The sequence below is a fragment of the Lactuca saligna genome, chromosome 8 (genome assembly GCF_052625555.1).
Source record: "Lactuca saligna cultivar CGN05327 chromosome 8, ASM5262555v1, whole genome shotgun sequence".
Taxonomy (NCBI): domain Eukaryota; kingdom Viridiplantae; phylum Streptophyta; class Magnoliopsida; order Asterales; family Asteraceae; genus Lactuca; species Lactuca saligna.
The window spans coordinates 60177266-60191029 of record NC_136424.1 but is presented as its reverse complement, the minus strand read 5'-3'; the positions used below and the strand labels follow the sequence as shown (position 1 = coordinate 60191029).

The 13764-nt window shown below is 32.9% G+C and overlaps 2 protein-coding genes across 2 annotated transcripts; both read right to left on the bottom strand.

The window, feature by feature from the left end:
• Window positions 1–6555: 6555 nt before the first annotated feature.
• On the bottom strand, window positions 6556–7473 carry LOC145009671 (uncharacterized). Its single transcript, XM_078968314.1, has one exon. It carries the CDS (start codon window positions 7471–7473, stop codon window positions 6556–6558), a length of 918 nt encoding a protein of 305 aa, XP_078824440.1.
• Window positions 7474–12494: 5021 nt separating this feature from the next.
• Window positions 12495–13439, bottom strand: LOC145009670 (uncharacterized). Its single transcript, XM_078968313.1, has one exon. It carries the CDS (start codon window positions 13437–13439, stop codon window positions 12495–12497), a length of 945 nt encoding a protein of 314 aa, XP_078824439.1.
• Window positions 13440–13764: the final 325 nt, after the last annotated feature.

The following is a 13764-nucleotide window of genomic DNA, read 5'->3' as shown; positions in this document are numbered from 1 at the left end:
GTTTGTTTTGTAATTAGCGTTGACACTATTATTTTTTATATTTAATCGGATGTTTGTTTTGTAATTAACGTCGACACTATTATTTTTGATATTTAATCGAATATTGTTATGTAATTATCGACGACATTATTACTGGCAACCAAAATCATTAATTAAAAAAATTAATAAAAATAAAAATTGTTATTACCGGCGACAAGACTCATTACCGACGACATACTTATTAGCAGCGACACGACTCATTAGCGGCGACAAGGTCAATAACGGCGACTTTTCTCATTAGTGGCGACAAAGTGATCAATAGCGACGAAACAGTAGCGGCGACTCAGTACCTGCGATATTTTGGACTTTTACCGGCGACTTTGGTCGCCGGTAATGATCTTTTTACTTGTAGTGATAGTTCATTTTCTCGTAAAGGCAACTTCAATTTTAAAATTTGAGATACATACTTACATTTGGATCCTTAGTGACGTAGACATATACATGTATTTGAGTTGGTGTTTAAATTCTTGTTGATATTAATAATATATTTAACAAACCTGATTTTTATTTTTAGTAAAACCTAAATGAGATTAGTAACATGCGACTATATTTTAATTGATATATTTTTATTTTTGTCCTCACGGAAAAATTCGATTGGATGCCCCTTAAGATTAGAGGCCTCTTGCGGCCGCACCACCGCATACCCTAAGCCGACACTATTCTTGTACATTTTCAAGTATTAACATGATTTGATATTTACTCATAGTTATTTGTTCTGTTGGCATGTTTATAAAATGTGAAGCAAAAGTATTTCACTATGTTTTTAAATGGTTTGAGTTATTTTTCATTAATAGAAGATTAGAAGATATCTTTGTAAGAGGGGAGATTAAAGGGAACCATTACCGGGAGGGAAATTAGAGGACCCATGAAGTTAGGTTTGTAAATGTTTAACCAGGGGTGAAACGAAACCCACAATTTTTTTTATTTATTTATTTTTTTATTTATTTAAAAAAGAAAGAACTTTTGTATTCTTTTTATTACTTTGAAATTCTAATCAACTTATCAAAAAACTAAGAATAAATCGGATTAAGTTTCGAAAATATGATGTCCCAATAAGAACAAATTTAAACATGTCTTGCTTTAGATGGATATTAAAGTATACCCTAAACTATTTTATTACATGGATAAAAGTCATCAAACTTGGGTGATACCTCAAAGACGGCCTGCTAATCATCCTCATGTTTATCAGATTGTACACAATCTACAGCAACTTGTTGCATCACGTTCCATTTTGCCATGTACTCAGTATTCAGTTAAGTTAAATGTAAGAAATAATAATATAATTTCATTGACTATTTTAGTATAACATTTTCATATCTTGATATTATAACATTGTATTTTGAAAAAAAAAATCCAATTGTTATAGTAGACTTCAAAAGATATATTTCGATAAAAAACGAGAAAACTAATTTTAAAGTTCATAGAAGACAACTTTATAAGAAATATTGGAGAAATTTTGTAAACAACTATGGGATGAATTCCTAAAAAAACCTTATAAAAAATGTAAAATTTGTTTAACAGAATTTTTTTTTTAAAAGTAAGTTCTATTTAAAATAAAGAAAATAATAATAATAATAATAATAATAATAATAATAATAATAATAATAATAATAATAATAATAATAATAATAATAATAACAACAACAACAACAATAATAATAATAATAATAATAATAATAATAATGAAAATAATAATAATAATAATAATAATAATAATAATAATAATAATAATGAAAATAATAATAATAATAATAATAATAATAATAATAATAATCATAATAATAATAATAATAATAATAATAATAACAATGATAATAATAATAATAATAGTAATAATAATAATCATAATAATAATAATAATAATAATAATAATAATAATAATAATAATAATAGAATGCAATTCGGTATTGTATAAAAGAACTTAAAGAGCTTTTGTATATGGATGTAGCATGTCCGGCCTGTTGGTTGAAATCCTTAACATTGTACATATAGAATCCTGAGTTTGAATCGTATGACGACCATTTTTTTTTTTTTTGCATTTTTCTAGTCCCTGTTATTTTAGCCTCCAAAATATTTCTAGGTTTTGTTTACCCGTTTCCTTTTCCCCCAAATATTTTGAGGTTTTGTTTCCCTCCCGAATCCGGCCGCCTGCAATCTCCCACCTTTTCGTCTTTAATTTCATCTACAATCGACATCATCATTTTCATCTTCAATTTCATCTGCAATCGACATCACCATCACCGCTTTAGCATCACCACCGGTCGACCTTGCTGTCACCGTTAAACGAACCTTGCAGTGAGTTTTCGATTTCTACTTCCTCAGTCGCATATCTCCTGCTCGATTTCTTCGTTGTTGTTGCTCGATTTCATCTCCAAGTAAAACCCTAGACTTATTTTATTTTATTTTTTGATATTTACTTCGTATATACAACAACAATGTGAGTTTTTGATATCTAATGCTCGATTACTTCATTTTGAATATTATGTGATATCTAACGTACTCATTAAAATACGATAAAGTTTTAATTTTGAATATTATGTGACTTGGATAAATCTTATAAATATATTTATATGAAATCTATTTTGTTTAAGTTTATTTCTTATTATTAAATTAAGATTAGCTAGAAATATGTTAAATATGAAGAGATATACTTATAAAAGCATTTATAATAGTTTTAATGATGTTGCTTTTCGAAAAAATACACATTTTTTTGTGGTATACTTCTTAACAGATGTATTTAATATAAATAAATAATAAAATATATTTTGTAGAAATAAAAGATGAATTTTAAAACCTAAATGAAAATAGAATGAAATTAAACGAAAATTAGTAATATAGTAAAAGATGATATTGTAGCACAAACAAATATGTATTTTATATCAATCTGGTCGTTAAAAGTTTTTTTTTCCAGATGATAAAATAAGGGATCTACTCCAACACTTAGATGTTTGTAGGTTACACACTTAATTGACACTAATGACATGTAGGCAACATGTCATGTTATTTCCACGTAATCTATTAATTTTAAAAGTAAAAATTAAAAATGGGTTAACATATATACTAAAATTCAACATAGACTACTTCATTTTCCAGTGATGGAAGCCTAGCAGTTGAGTTTCCACATAATAGTTCTTGGTTAAACTCTTACACTTAAAATATTGTTACTGTTCTGCGATTGACCTTCCCCATAGGCCTTGGATGGTTTGATTTAGATCGTTCACATGGTACGGTTTATTATATATAACCAATTTCTGCTAAGATGAATCATTCTCTCTCTCTCTCTCTCTCTCTCTCTCTCTCTCTCTCCAAGATGAAGAAAAATCCTTTCTTTTTCTCTGTAATCATTTTCTTCCCCCTCTTCATCGCCAATAAACATGACCTGAAGAAAAATCCTTCCACATGGCTCGACTCTTCTACGACAACAAAACCAACCGTGTCGCCGGACTTCACTTCCCTGGAATGGGTCTCTCCGACAAACTCCCAGACAACACCCACGACAATTTGACCCAACTCACCACTCTCTGAATTCGTTACAACGCCCTCTCCGGTCCACTCCCCACATACATCTTCTCACTAGTTAACCTCCATAATCTCTACATCCAAGACAATCTGTTTTCTGGCCCGATTCCAGGATTCGTTTTCCTCTCTCGTGAATCTCGTTAGGGTTAGCTTCACAAACTGGATTGGGATTCTAGATTTAATCCCAATCTAGTTTCCAATTCCAATTCTAGATCCCGTCAGGCTACATAATTCCAGGCCAAGACATCAACATAATATATGAATTAATGAGCTACAACGAAGATGGACATCAATATCACCTCTATAGGAAAGAAATAAATTCTCTTGAGGTATTCCTTTACCATCTCGTCATCGGCTTCGGTGATATTTCTTTCTGATTAAACGATATAGTGAGTGGAGGAAGAGGGAATATCGATGGGATGAGGAACACCATATTCAACATCACAGCTTCCATTGCTCTGATGCTTCTTTGTTGTATGTGTTTGAGGACGAGAACGAGGAAAATGGTGGTGGAGATATTTTGCTTCGGTGCTAAGGAGACAAGTGATGGGTGTTTGCAGATGAGGATGGGCGATGGTAGAGGAGGAAGAAGAAGGTGGTTCCAGTTGGAAATTAGGTTTCTTTCTTGTACATGGGGGGAGTTGGAACTGATCTTGAATTAAGGAATGGAAGATTCTTAGGAGAAGAGAATAGTTGTTTGCAGATTTGGAATTGAGGATGAGCAAATAGATGAATCGATGTATGTGTGTGTGAAACAAATCGAGCTTGTGGTTTGGGATTTTATGTTTGAAGCTGAATGATCCACAACAATGGTAAAGAGAAAATGGTGAAGAAGACATAGGGTTCGTTTTTTGCAGATGAGGTCACAAACCAGGAGAAAGAGAGAGAGAGAGAGAGAGAGAGAGAGAGAGAGAGATGTGGGCCGAAATTTACTTATTTTCTTTTTCATTTAAATTAAATAGAAAAAACATTAAAAAAAATATATCAGAAGGGCATTATAGTCATTTCAATTTTACGAGGGACCAAATTTACATACAAACATGATCAAAAGGACCACGAAGCGAAAAAAGTCGTGGTTTTGACTAAAACCCCAAAAAATTGTATACCACAGGGACCATTTTTGCAGTTTTGTCTTTTGTTAGAAAGTTTTAACCCAGTTATAGCAACGTCTTCAAAATACAAAACGACGTTCACTCTTTCAACTTAATAGATCTTTAATATACAATGCTACAATTTGGGTAGATTTTCAAGGAAGAAATATAATTTTGTTGTAATAGAAAATAACCATAAACCCCTACGGTGCATAATAAGTCAAAATGATGAAAGTCAAAATTCAACATAACATAAAGAATTTCATGTTTTGTAAGTTGTAATGGTACGGCAATCCATGGCATGACACGAAACAAGATTAAGACGAAATTAGATTTTGAATACGTATCAAGTGTAAAAAAAAACTCAATTTAGTATCGTTTCGTATTAATGTTCAAAATTCGATACAACATTGACATAATTAACATGCGTTTGTGGTGTTTTCATATTTATCGTGTTTTGTATAATTAATTAAGAATCAAATAAACCAAATAATTATTTTATTTTATTTTTTATGTGTTTGTTGTTTTAATCTTGTTTTAATTGGGTCATTTTTCATGTTAGTAAAGCAAATCCCGATACAATATCATATCGTGTCCATGTTATATAAAACATCATCGTATAATATCAGTTAAAAAACACAACACAAATGACCGATTTGTCACTCATACTCTATACTCTTCATTTCTCACTCCACATTTGGCTGCTAAATATTCTATCAGCTCGGTTACCATTTCACTCTTTTTCTGTTGAGTCTTTTATCACAAAAGGCTGCCAATAAGATGCTGATTTTACTATAGAGTAAATTACACGAATGGTCCCTATGGTATAGGGTAATTTGCGCGTTTGGTTCCTATCTTATTCTTTTAACTCAGAAGGTCTCTACTGTTTGTTTTTGTTACACGTTTGGTCCCTGTCTAACCTAAAAAACTATATTTCCCTTGATTTTTTAAATTTATTTAATTAAACACACCTCCAACTCTACACCTCTCACCTTACCTTACCTACCCCACCATTTTTCTCTATTTAAATAATAGTTTTTTAAGGTAAGACAGAGACCAAACGTGTAACAAAAACAAAAAGTAGGGATCAAGCGCGTAACAAAACCAAATAGTAGGGACCTTCCGAGTTGAAAAACTAAATTAGAGACCAAGCGTGCAAATTACCCCAAACTATAAAGACCATTCGTGTAATTTACTCTTTACTATAATTTTGGATATGATTTCGGTTAGCAGCCATATTGGTCTTTTCAGGCTCCCAGAAAATATGTTGTTGGGCTACTAAAAAGCCTGCTATTGATTGCTATGTTTGGACACAAATGAGCTGTCAAACTCAAATTGTTGCAAAGTGGGCTGCCCTTTGGTGATTTATTTTCTACTTTTGGGCTTATTGAAATGCTCGTTTTGAGATGTGAAAAACCCGGATAAAAATCAGATTGGTTCCTTGTTAATTCTAGCATTAGTCCATCATTTACCTTGATAGTCATCCATAAGGTCTAAAAACCGAAAATACCAAATTAGTGCTTAACCAGACCTCAAATTAAGATCAACCACCCGATTAATACAGAAATGTTATATAAAATCTCTACATTCTAGCATTTATCAGCAATGTACTTTGAAAAAACATCCCAAATAAGTATAACTACCATAGTACAATGCTTTAAACAGAAGAAATGGAAATATGGTGCTATAATCAACAAACCGATGAAATATGAACAAATTCAGCAACATGAAGAAATATACATACATACGTAACATAGCCATAACACATGTCCTCAAAACAGGGAAAAGGATATAAACTTTACACGCTTACAAATGTTTTTACTTTTTAAACAATTCTATATAAAACTTGTATGTATAAAACAAAACCATATGAGCACAACAGTAAAGAACCCACCAACCTTGATCATCAAGCTGCTACAACAGAAACAATTTGAGGGACTTTCTCTTCATCAGAAGGCAAGTTGATGTAATGGTGATCAAACCCCTCATCAATCTCAAGTGCCAATTCACCATGCAAAGCCTTGCAGTACATATACAATACAGTGTTGCTAGCAGTGCTCCGAAGGAACATAAGCATCAGGAAGAAGGAACCAAGCATAGGAAAATAACCACACAAAAACAACCACACAAAAATCCCGCTAAAAATACCAAAATACAACAACAATAAGAATGAAACAGATCTCATCCCTTTAATTAAATACGAGCTTCGAATCAATGGCGCTAATCCCCATTTCGATTCGGCAACAACGATCACAAAAGCCAAAGACCAATTCAAGTGGAAATAGATTATTACTGAGATTAATGTCGCAACTACGACGACGGAAAACAGAGTGAAGTGAATCGAATTGTAATCGATTACAAACCCTAGGCTTTGACCCGACGTGAAAACTACTCCAACAAACAAGAGGAAAGTTAACGAGATTAGAAACAGAAGGGCGTGAGCTACAATCGCGGTTGCGATGATCGGGAAGATGGATGAGGTTAGGGACTTGAGGGCGGTGAAGAAGCTGACGTGTTTACCTTCGAAACCATGGTATGTACTGTAGGAGATCGTGGCTATGGCGCAGAGAGTGGAGATATAGATGAATAGGATGTAAAGGAGATGAGAACTCACAGCCTTATGATTTTGCGGAAAGTTGTTGAAGAGATCGACGGGGAAGTGGTGGCCGGAGTAGTGGAAGTAAGGAGTGATGATGAGAGAGACGGAGAGAGGGAGGAAGAAGAGAGATAAGGAGAGGAAGTGGAAGTAGTTAGCTCTGATAATCCTCTTTGACGTGAAGAGGACGCCGGTTAGGTTCAGGGCGTGCACCGGTGTTATTTCCATTGAAGCGGCAGATCACGGTGGTTGGTGGTGGTGATGGACGAGAGTTTTATCCGGGAAAAGAAAATCTTTTGATATTATGTAGTAGGTGCAGACAAGGACTTCGTATCCATTGGTCATATGCCAAATGTTTTGACCGGGTGCAGGACTTTGTCTCTTCTGCAGTTCCACCGTTGTCGCTTCAAAGGAAAAAAGTTATGAACTTGTGATTACTTTTACACTAATTTACATAAATGGTCCCTGCATTATAGTGAAATAGAAAACATGGGTCCAACTATTTTTCTGTTCCACCGGTATCCCTGTGGTATAGTGATATTAGCAGCTTTGGTCCAAAAGCCATATGAAATGACCTTTTTAACCTTTTGTCATTTATTTTAGATTTTCTTTTAATTATTTTATCTCTTTATCGCATTTTTCTGTAATAATTATTATATGAGAATTAAATTAAATTAGAAATATAATCAAAATATAATTAAACACAAAATCTAACCTAATGTCTTCATCACCATGACTACTAGTGTATAACAAAAACAAAAACTTTAACCAAAATTGATTATCTTGCTAAACCATATGACTCTTTATATAATTTAGTTTTTTACGCGTATTAGATACAACTAAGCTATACGAGTTTACCCTCAACTACTTGACTATTTTAGTTAATCTAATTGTTCTCCACATTAATTAATGTAGATGTAGACATTGTTGTTTGATTAGATTAGTTGGTTTCGGTTTATCTTTAAAAGTTGACAGATAGCGTTTATACGGTTTAAAAAATTACAATTTTGATCCTTGGTCATGAGAAAAGATGCATAAAAAATATTTGTATTTCCTCAATGTTGCAAACTGTCAGCCACTGTTTTTGAATTATTTATGAATTAATGATTTTAATAATATTAAATTACAAACGAACATGTTATACACATACGACTTAATTACAATTGACGAGGAGGAAAAGTAATCTATCTAACTAGAGAAGGTTTTGCTATGTATAACCTAATATATCATTTTTTTGTCTTCTTCATTTTAATAGCCTCTTTATCATTTGTATCAAGCTATAGAACGAGGAGGTTGATTTGAGAGGTTGATGCAATTTAGAAGCTCCATTATAGCCTTGGTAGAAGGTTTTGGTGTTTCCTTAATCTCAATATTTGTGTTTAAATGTTTATAGGAAATGCTATGCAGTCAATCATTTTTTTATTAAGAAATATTAAATGTGGTATTTTTACACGACAAGAGAAAAAACTGTAATATTTAGGGAGGTTATATGAGGAATTAACTCTAGACAAATATACAAACTTGCTTCTTAAGATGCACTTAGAGCTTAAAAATATGATGTTAGAGTTGAAGGAGAACAAAAACAAATAACAATTTGCAAATATTATCTTATTTAGGGCATCAATAATGCATGAAATTTATTAGAGTTTAAAGACACGTCATTAATCTACTTTCTATACAACTCTACATTAATTTTCATAAAATGCATTGAATTATATAAAGTTTAATGAAATACATTTTTAATAGTTAAAGGGTTCTTTTCCATATTGGAAAGTTCAATGGTCATTGAATTTCATATCCATTGAATGTCAACATGGTATCCTAGAATGATAGAGTTTAATCTAGTGAATATCAATTAGGCATGTCGCATCGTTCAACTCTCTCATTAAACTATGCGTTGTGGATGCTCTTAAGATATAAATGTCATTTATTTTTATCTGGACAACTCGTTCAATAGAAAACAATATTTGTTAATACAACATTTGTTCCATAATACATCATTACAGTTTACCCATTCGATAAAGAGGAGTTTAATGATACAGAATTAACAACAATATTATTTTCGACATTTTACATTCAAGTGAGCTGTTCTTCTAAGGGTGTTTTTGATATATCCACTAAAGATTTAATATATGGTCTGTTATATCCTTAATTCATTTACTTATTATATGGAGTTGATAATATGGGATCCTAACTATTTTTATGTTATTATAATCCTTAACTTATATACAGATTTTTGTTACCAAAAACACTCAGCACGTCGCATAATCAAGCGTTAGAAATCCATGGACGACACAACGATCTTCTTCAGCAATGCTACTTCCATTCATCTTCAATCGGTAAGCTTCAAAATCACTATTATTAGCCGCTAAACAAATTAACAAAATAAGATGCCAATAGTTAATTGTTATTACTTTCATTCGTCTTCAATAATATAGGTTTTAATGGTCAAAAAACAAGTATTGGGTCCCATTGAGACATGCCAATGAGTAAAGTTGTCAACTTTTTGTACATTATTTAGGATCAGATCTGAGAAGTGGACTTGGTGGCTCAACCAATTAAGCACTTAATGGTGAGATTGGGCTGTTGTGGAGTACACTAGGCGTGCCTAGCTCATATGCAACGCGTACTGGCCAAGGGTGGCGTACTCAGCTTTTGACTTTCATTGATTTTTGTGATTTGTGCCATATTTGGACTATTAGGGTTTTGGGCCTTGTTGGGCCACTAGCCTTTTTGACTTTGGGCCAAGTGAGGGAAAGGTAAAATAGACTTTTACCCTGGGTATTGGACAAATGAACTAGATTCCCGGTTATAGTTTAAGGCCCAATTATTAATTGCGGTTTTATTTGTTTGGTTAGTGCGAGGATCCTCCGGTTCAGTAGTCCGAGCATAGTTTTGACTGTCAGCAGACTAAGGTGAGTCTCCTCCTAGTGTTTGGCCGGTCGATGGTACCAATGCCAACCCGTGATTTATTATGATTAGGATGCTAGTTGTCTGTGTGACTCTTGCATGTGTAGTATGTAATATGTATACCGGACAGGAACCGATGCCAAACGGGGCCTAATGAATGTACCGGGCGGGGATTGCACCACATCCACCCATTTTTCCGCACTTTGTGATTTTGGATTATACTCTGATAATTATTTTACTCTGATATAATTTTAACTTTAAAATGGATTAAAGATGTTTTTGATTGACTTAAAACTGAAAGTTTTACCTTATAATTATTGGGGCGTTTCAAAGAAAGGGTGTGATTGGTTGCCACCATTTGTTAAAGCAAGACTAGAAAGGAAAACCAACGTAGACGAAACGACTCTGGATCATCACCATGTCTCTTCTTTAATACCACCACATACAAATCGATCCAACTGATAAGGTTGAGTGTGGGGAAAAACCAACACAAAAACTCTGGAGAAGAAGTTAAAAAGAGGAAAGAGACTTAAGCAAAACTAAAACCCAAAAAACTTCAATCAATTTCTCCAACATTCCTTCCTTTTAAAGAATGTTCTGATGAAGAGTAGAGACAAGAGATTCAATAAAAAAGTTGTTAAGTGAGTCTAATTTTTCTATGTGGGTGTTTGGGATAGGTTTTAAAAAAACTTTTTAGATTTTTTAGCTATTTATAAAGCTAATAAGCTAAAAAAGTGTTTGTCTAATTAAAAAGCGTTTTTTTAAACAACTTTTTGGATAGGAAAAAGTAAAACTTTCAAAAAACTGAAAAATCCTAACTTTTTAACCATTTTATTTCTGAAAAAGCAACTTTTCGTATCCAAAAACTTTTTAAAACCAGCTTTTCCTAAAAGCCATAAGTTAATAAGCATTTTTCTTAAAAATCACTTTTAACATAAAAAAGCGAACCCAAACATATCCTATATTTATTTTTTAGTTTGGGAACATGAGTCGTAATAAATATTACCATTATTTGATAAATAGTTTTTCAAATACAATCAACCTGTAATTATATTCTCCATGGATGCCATATTTTTGTTAAAAACTATGTAAAGAAGGATATATAATCTGGGAGGATATTTTTCTCCCTTCATTATCTAAAATTAAAGATCCAAGTATATAATAATCTATATATTAAGTGGAAATACAAAATATGTGACTAAGGTACATATAAGAAATACTAATTAAACTAGTAATTATAAAGACTATTACCATAATTAAATATCATAAATATTAATAATATATAACATTATTTATAATTAATATATTTATATTTGGAAAAATTACTAATCTAGCCAAAAACATTAATTACTTATCCAAAAATAGTAAAAAAAAAAAACAAATTAGCCAAAAGTAGCCCACAAAATAATAGATTGGTCAGGGTTGACTACCATCAACGGTAGAAAAACTATTATTTCGTGGCAATAAACTACTGTTTCCTGGCATGTCTACTCTTTTGTGGTCCTTTGGATCATAGTATATAATGTATAATTTTTCAGATTATGTTATTTTGACTATTTTTTTGGTTTTACCAATTTTTTTTTCTCTCAAATAAGCACCCAAACAACAAGGTAAGTCCATTTTTAACAAAATTTTACCGTATTGTTGATTAAGAGTTTATATATTGGGATAACTTTAAAAAATCACAAAAAAATATTAAAACCGTAGGTTTGATACCTACGTTGTATATGTGCACATATTATGCAGTGTGGATTTGTACATTTGTACAGCATAGGTTTCATATGAAGCCTATGGTTATATTTTATTTTATTTTTTTTTAAAAAAAATTATGTTGTATATGTACACATATTATGCAGTCTGGATTTGTACACCATAGGTTTCATATGAAGCCTATGGTTGTATTTTATTTTATTTTTAAAAAAAAAAAAATTATTGTAACCCGTAAGCCATCATATATATGTTAGATTAGTAATTGCCCCTTTATATTTAACTATGGTAACGTTACACATAGTTAGTATTTATCATATTTAGAAGAATCGGTTCCCTATATTCATATATACCCGAAACTTTATAAAGAAAGTTCTATACTTCTATTACACAAATGAAACCATTAAAAGAAAGTAAAATCGTATCACTATGATTGTAACTCAGTCATAAATGATAAATTCATTGCAATAATGCTAACAAATGTAGAAATTTTACAAGTCAAGATGTACTTTTTACAGAATTCTACATCAATTACACAAATTTCTAGACTTGTATGTTAAAAACAAAACAATATAAACACAGTAAACATCTACAGTAAAAAAAACAGCAACCCGCTAAGGCGCTAACCTTCATCATCGCGCTTCCACAACACTAACAACATGAATGACCTTCTCATCATCAACAGGCAAGTTGATGTAATCAAACCCATCTGGAACCTCTAGAGCGAATTCACCATGGAAATACTTGCAGTGCATATACAATACAGCGTTGGCAACAGTGCTTGCAAGCAAACACATCATCAAGAAGAAGGAACCAAGCATTGTTATGAAGACAGAGTTATGATGATCATACACAGGCTTCGAAGACACCCATGCCAGAATCCCATTCCCGATCAAATAATACAACAACAATGACAATGAAACCGATCTCATCCCCTTCACTAAACACCAGCTCCGTCTCAAAGCCGCAAATCCCCATTTCGATTCAGCAACAACCACCGTTAAAGCCAAACACCAGTTCATTTGGAAGTAGATTAGTATTCCGATTAACATCGCACCTAAGGCGATGGAAACCCACATGAAGGAAGTCCAGTTGAAATCGTATACAAACCCTAGGCTTTTCCCCAACATAACAATTGCTCCAACAGACAGGAGGAAAGCTAGGGAGATTAAAAATAGGAGTATCTGAGCTACAACGGCGGTAGAAACGAGCGGGAAGAAGTTGAAGATTAGGGACTTGAGGGCGGCGAAGTAATTCACCGGTTTACCTATGAGAACATTGTATGTACTGTAGGAGATCGTACCTATGGCGAATAGGGCGAGGAGATATACGATTATGATGTAAAGGAGCTGAAAAATTATAATGTTTTGATAATTTGTCGGAAGCTTGTGGGAGAGGTCGGTGGTGAAGTGGCCGGAGAGATGAGGGTTGACAGTAGGGGTGAAGACGATGGAGATTGAGAGAGGGAGGAAGAAGAGGGCTAAGGCGAAGAAGTGCCAGTAGTTAGATTTCAGGATCCTCTGCGACTCGGAGAGTACGCCGTAGAGGTTAACGGTGTTCACCGGTGTCATTTCCATGGAAGCGGCAGATGACGATGGTGGTGGCGGCTGTAGTAGAGGTATATACACATCGATAATAATGTCTTTTCGTTATAGTTAAGGTGCTCGTATCCAGTAGTTGTCTGCCACGTGGTATGTTGACCTGTATTCAATCGAATGTGGGTCCGTTGTGTGTTGGAATATTGATCTCGCGCATTGAAAATTGGACTTTTCATTGGTTTAAATATAAGAATAAAAAGAAGAAAACACGTTGTTGTCAATCGCAACTATTTGAATTCGCAGGTGTACGAAATTGTCTATGAATCGATCTCAATCATTGAAAAGGTCATGAAAGAAAGACGAT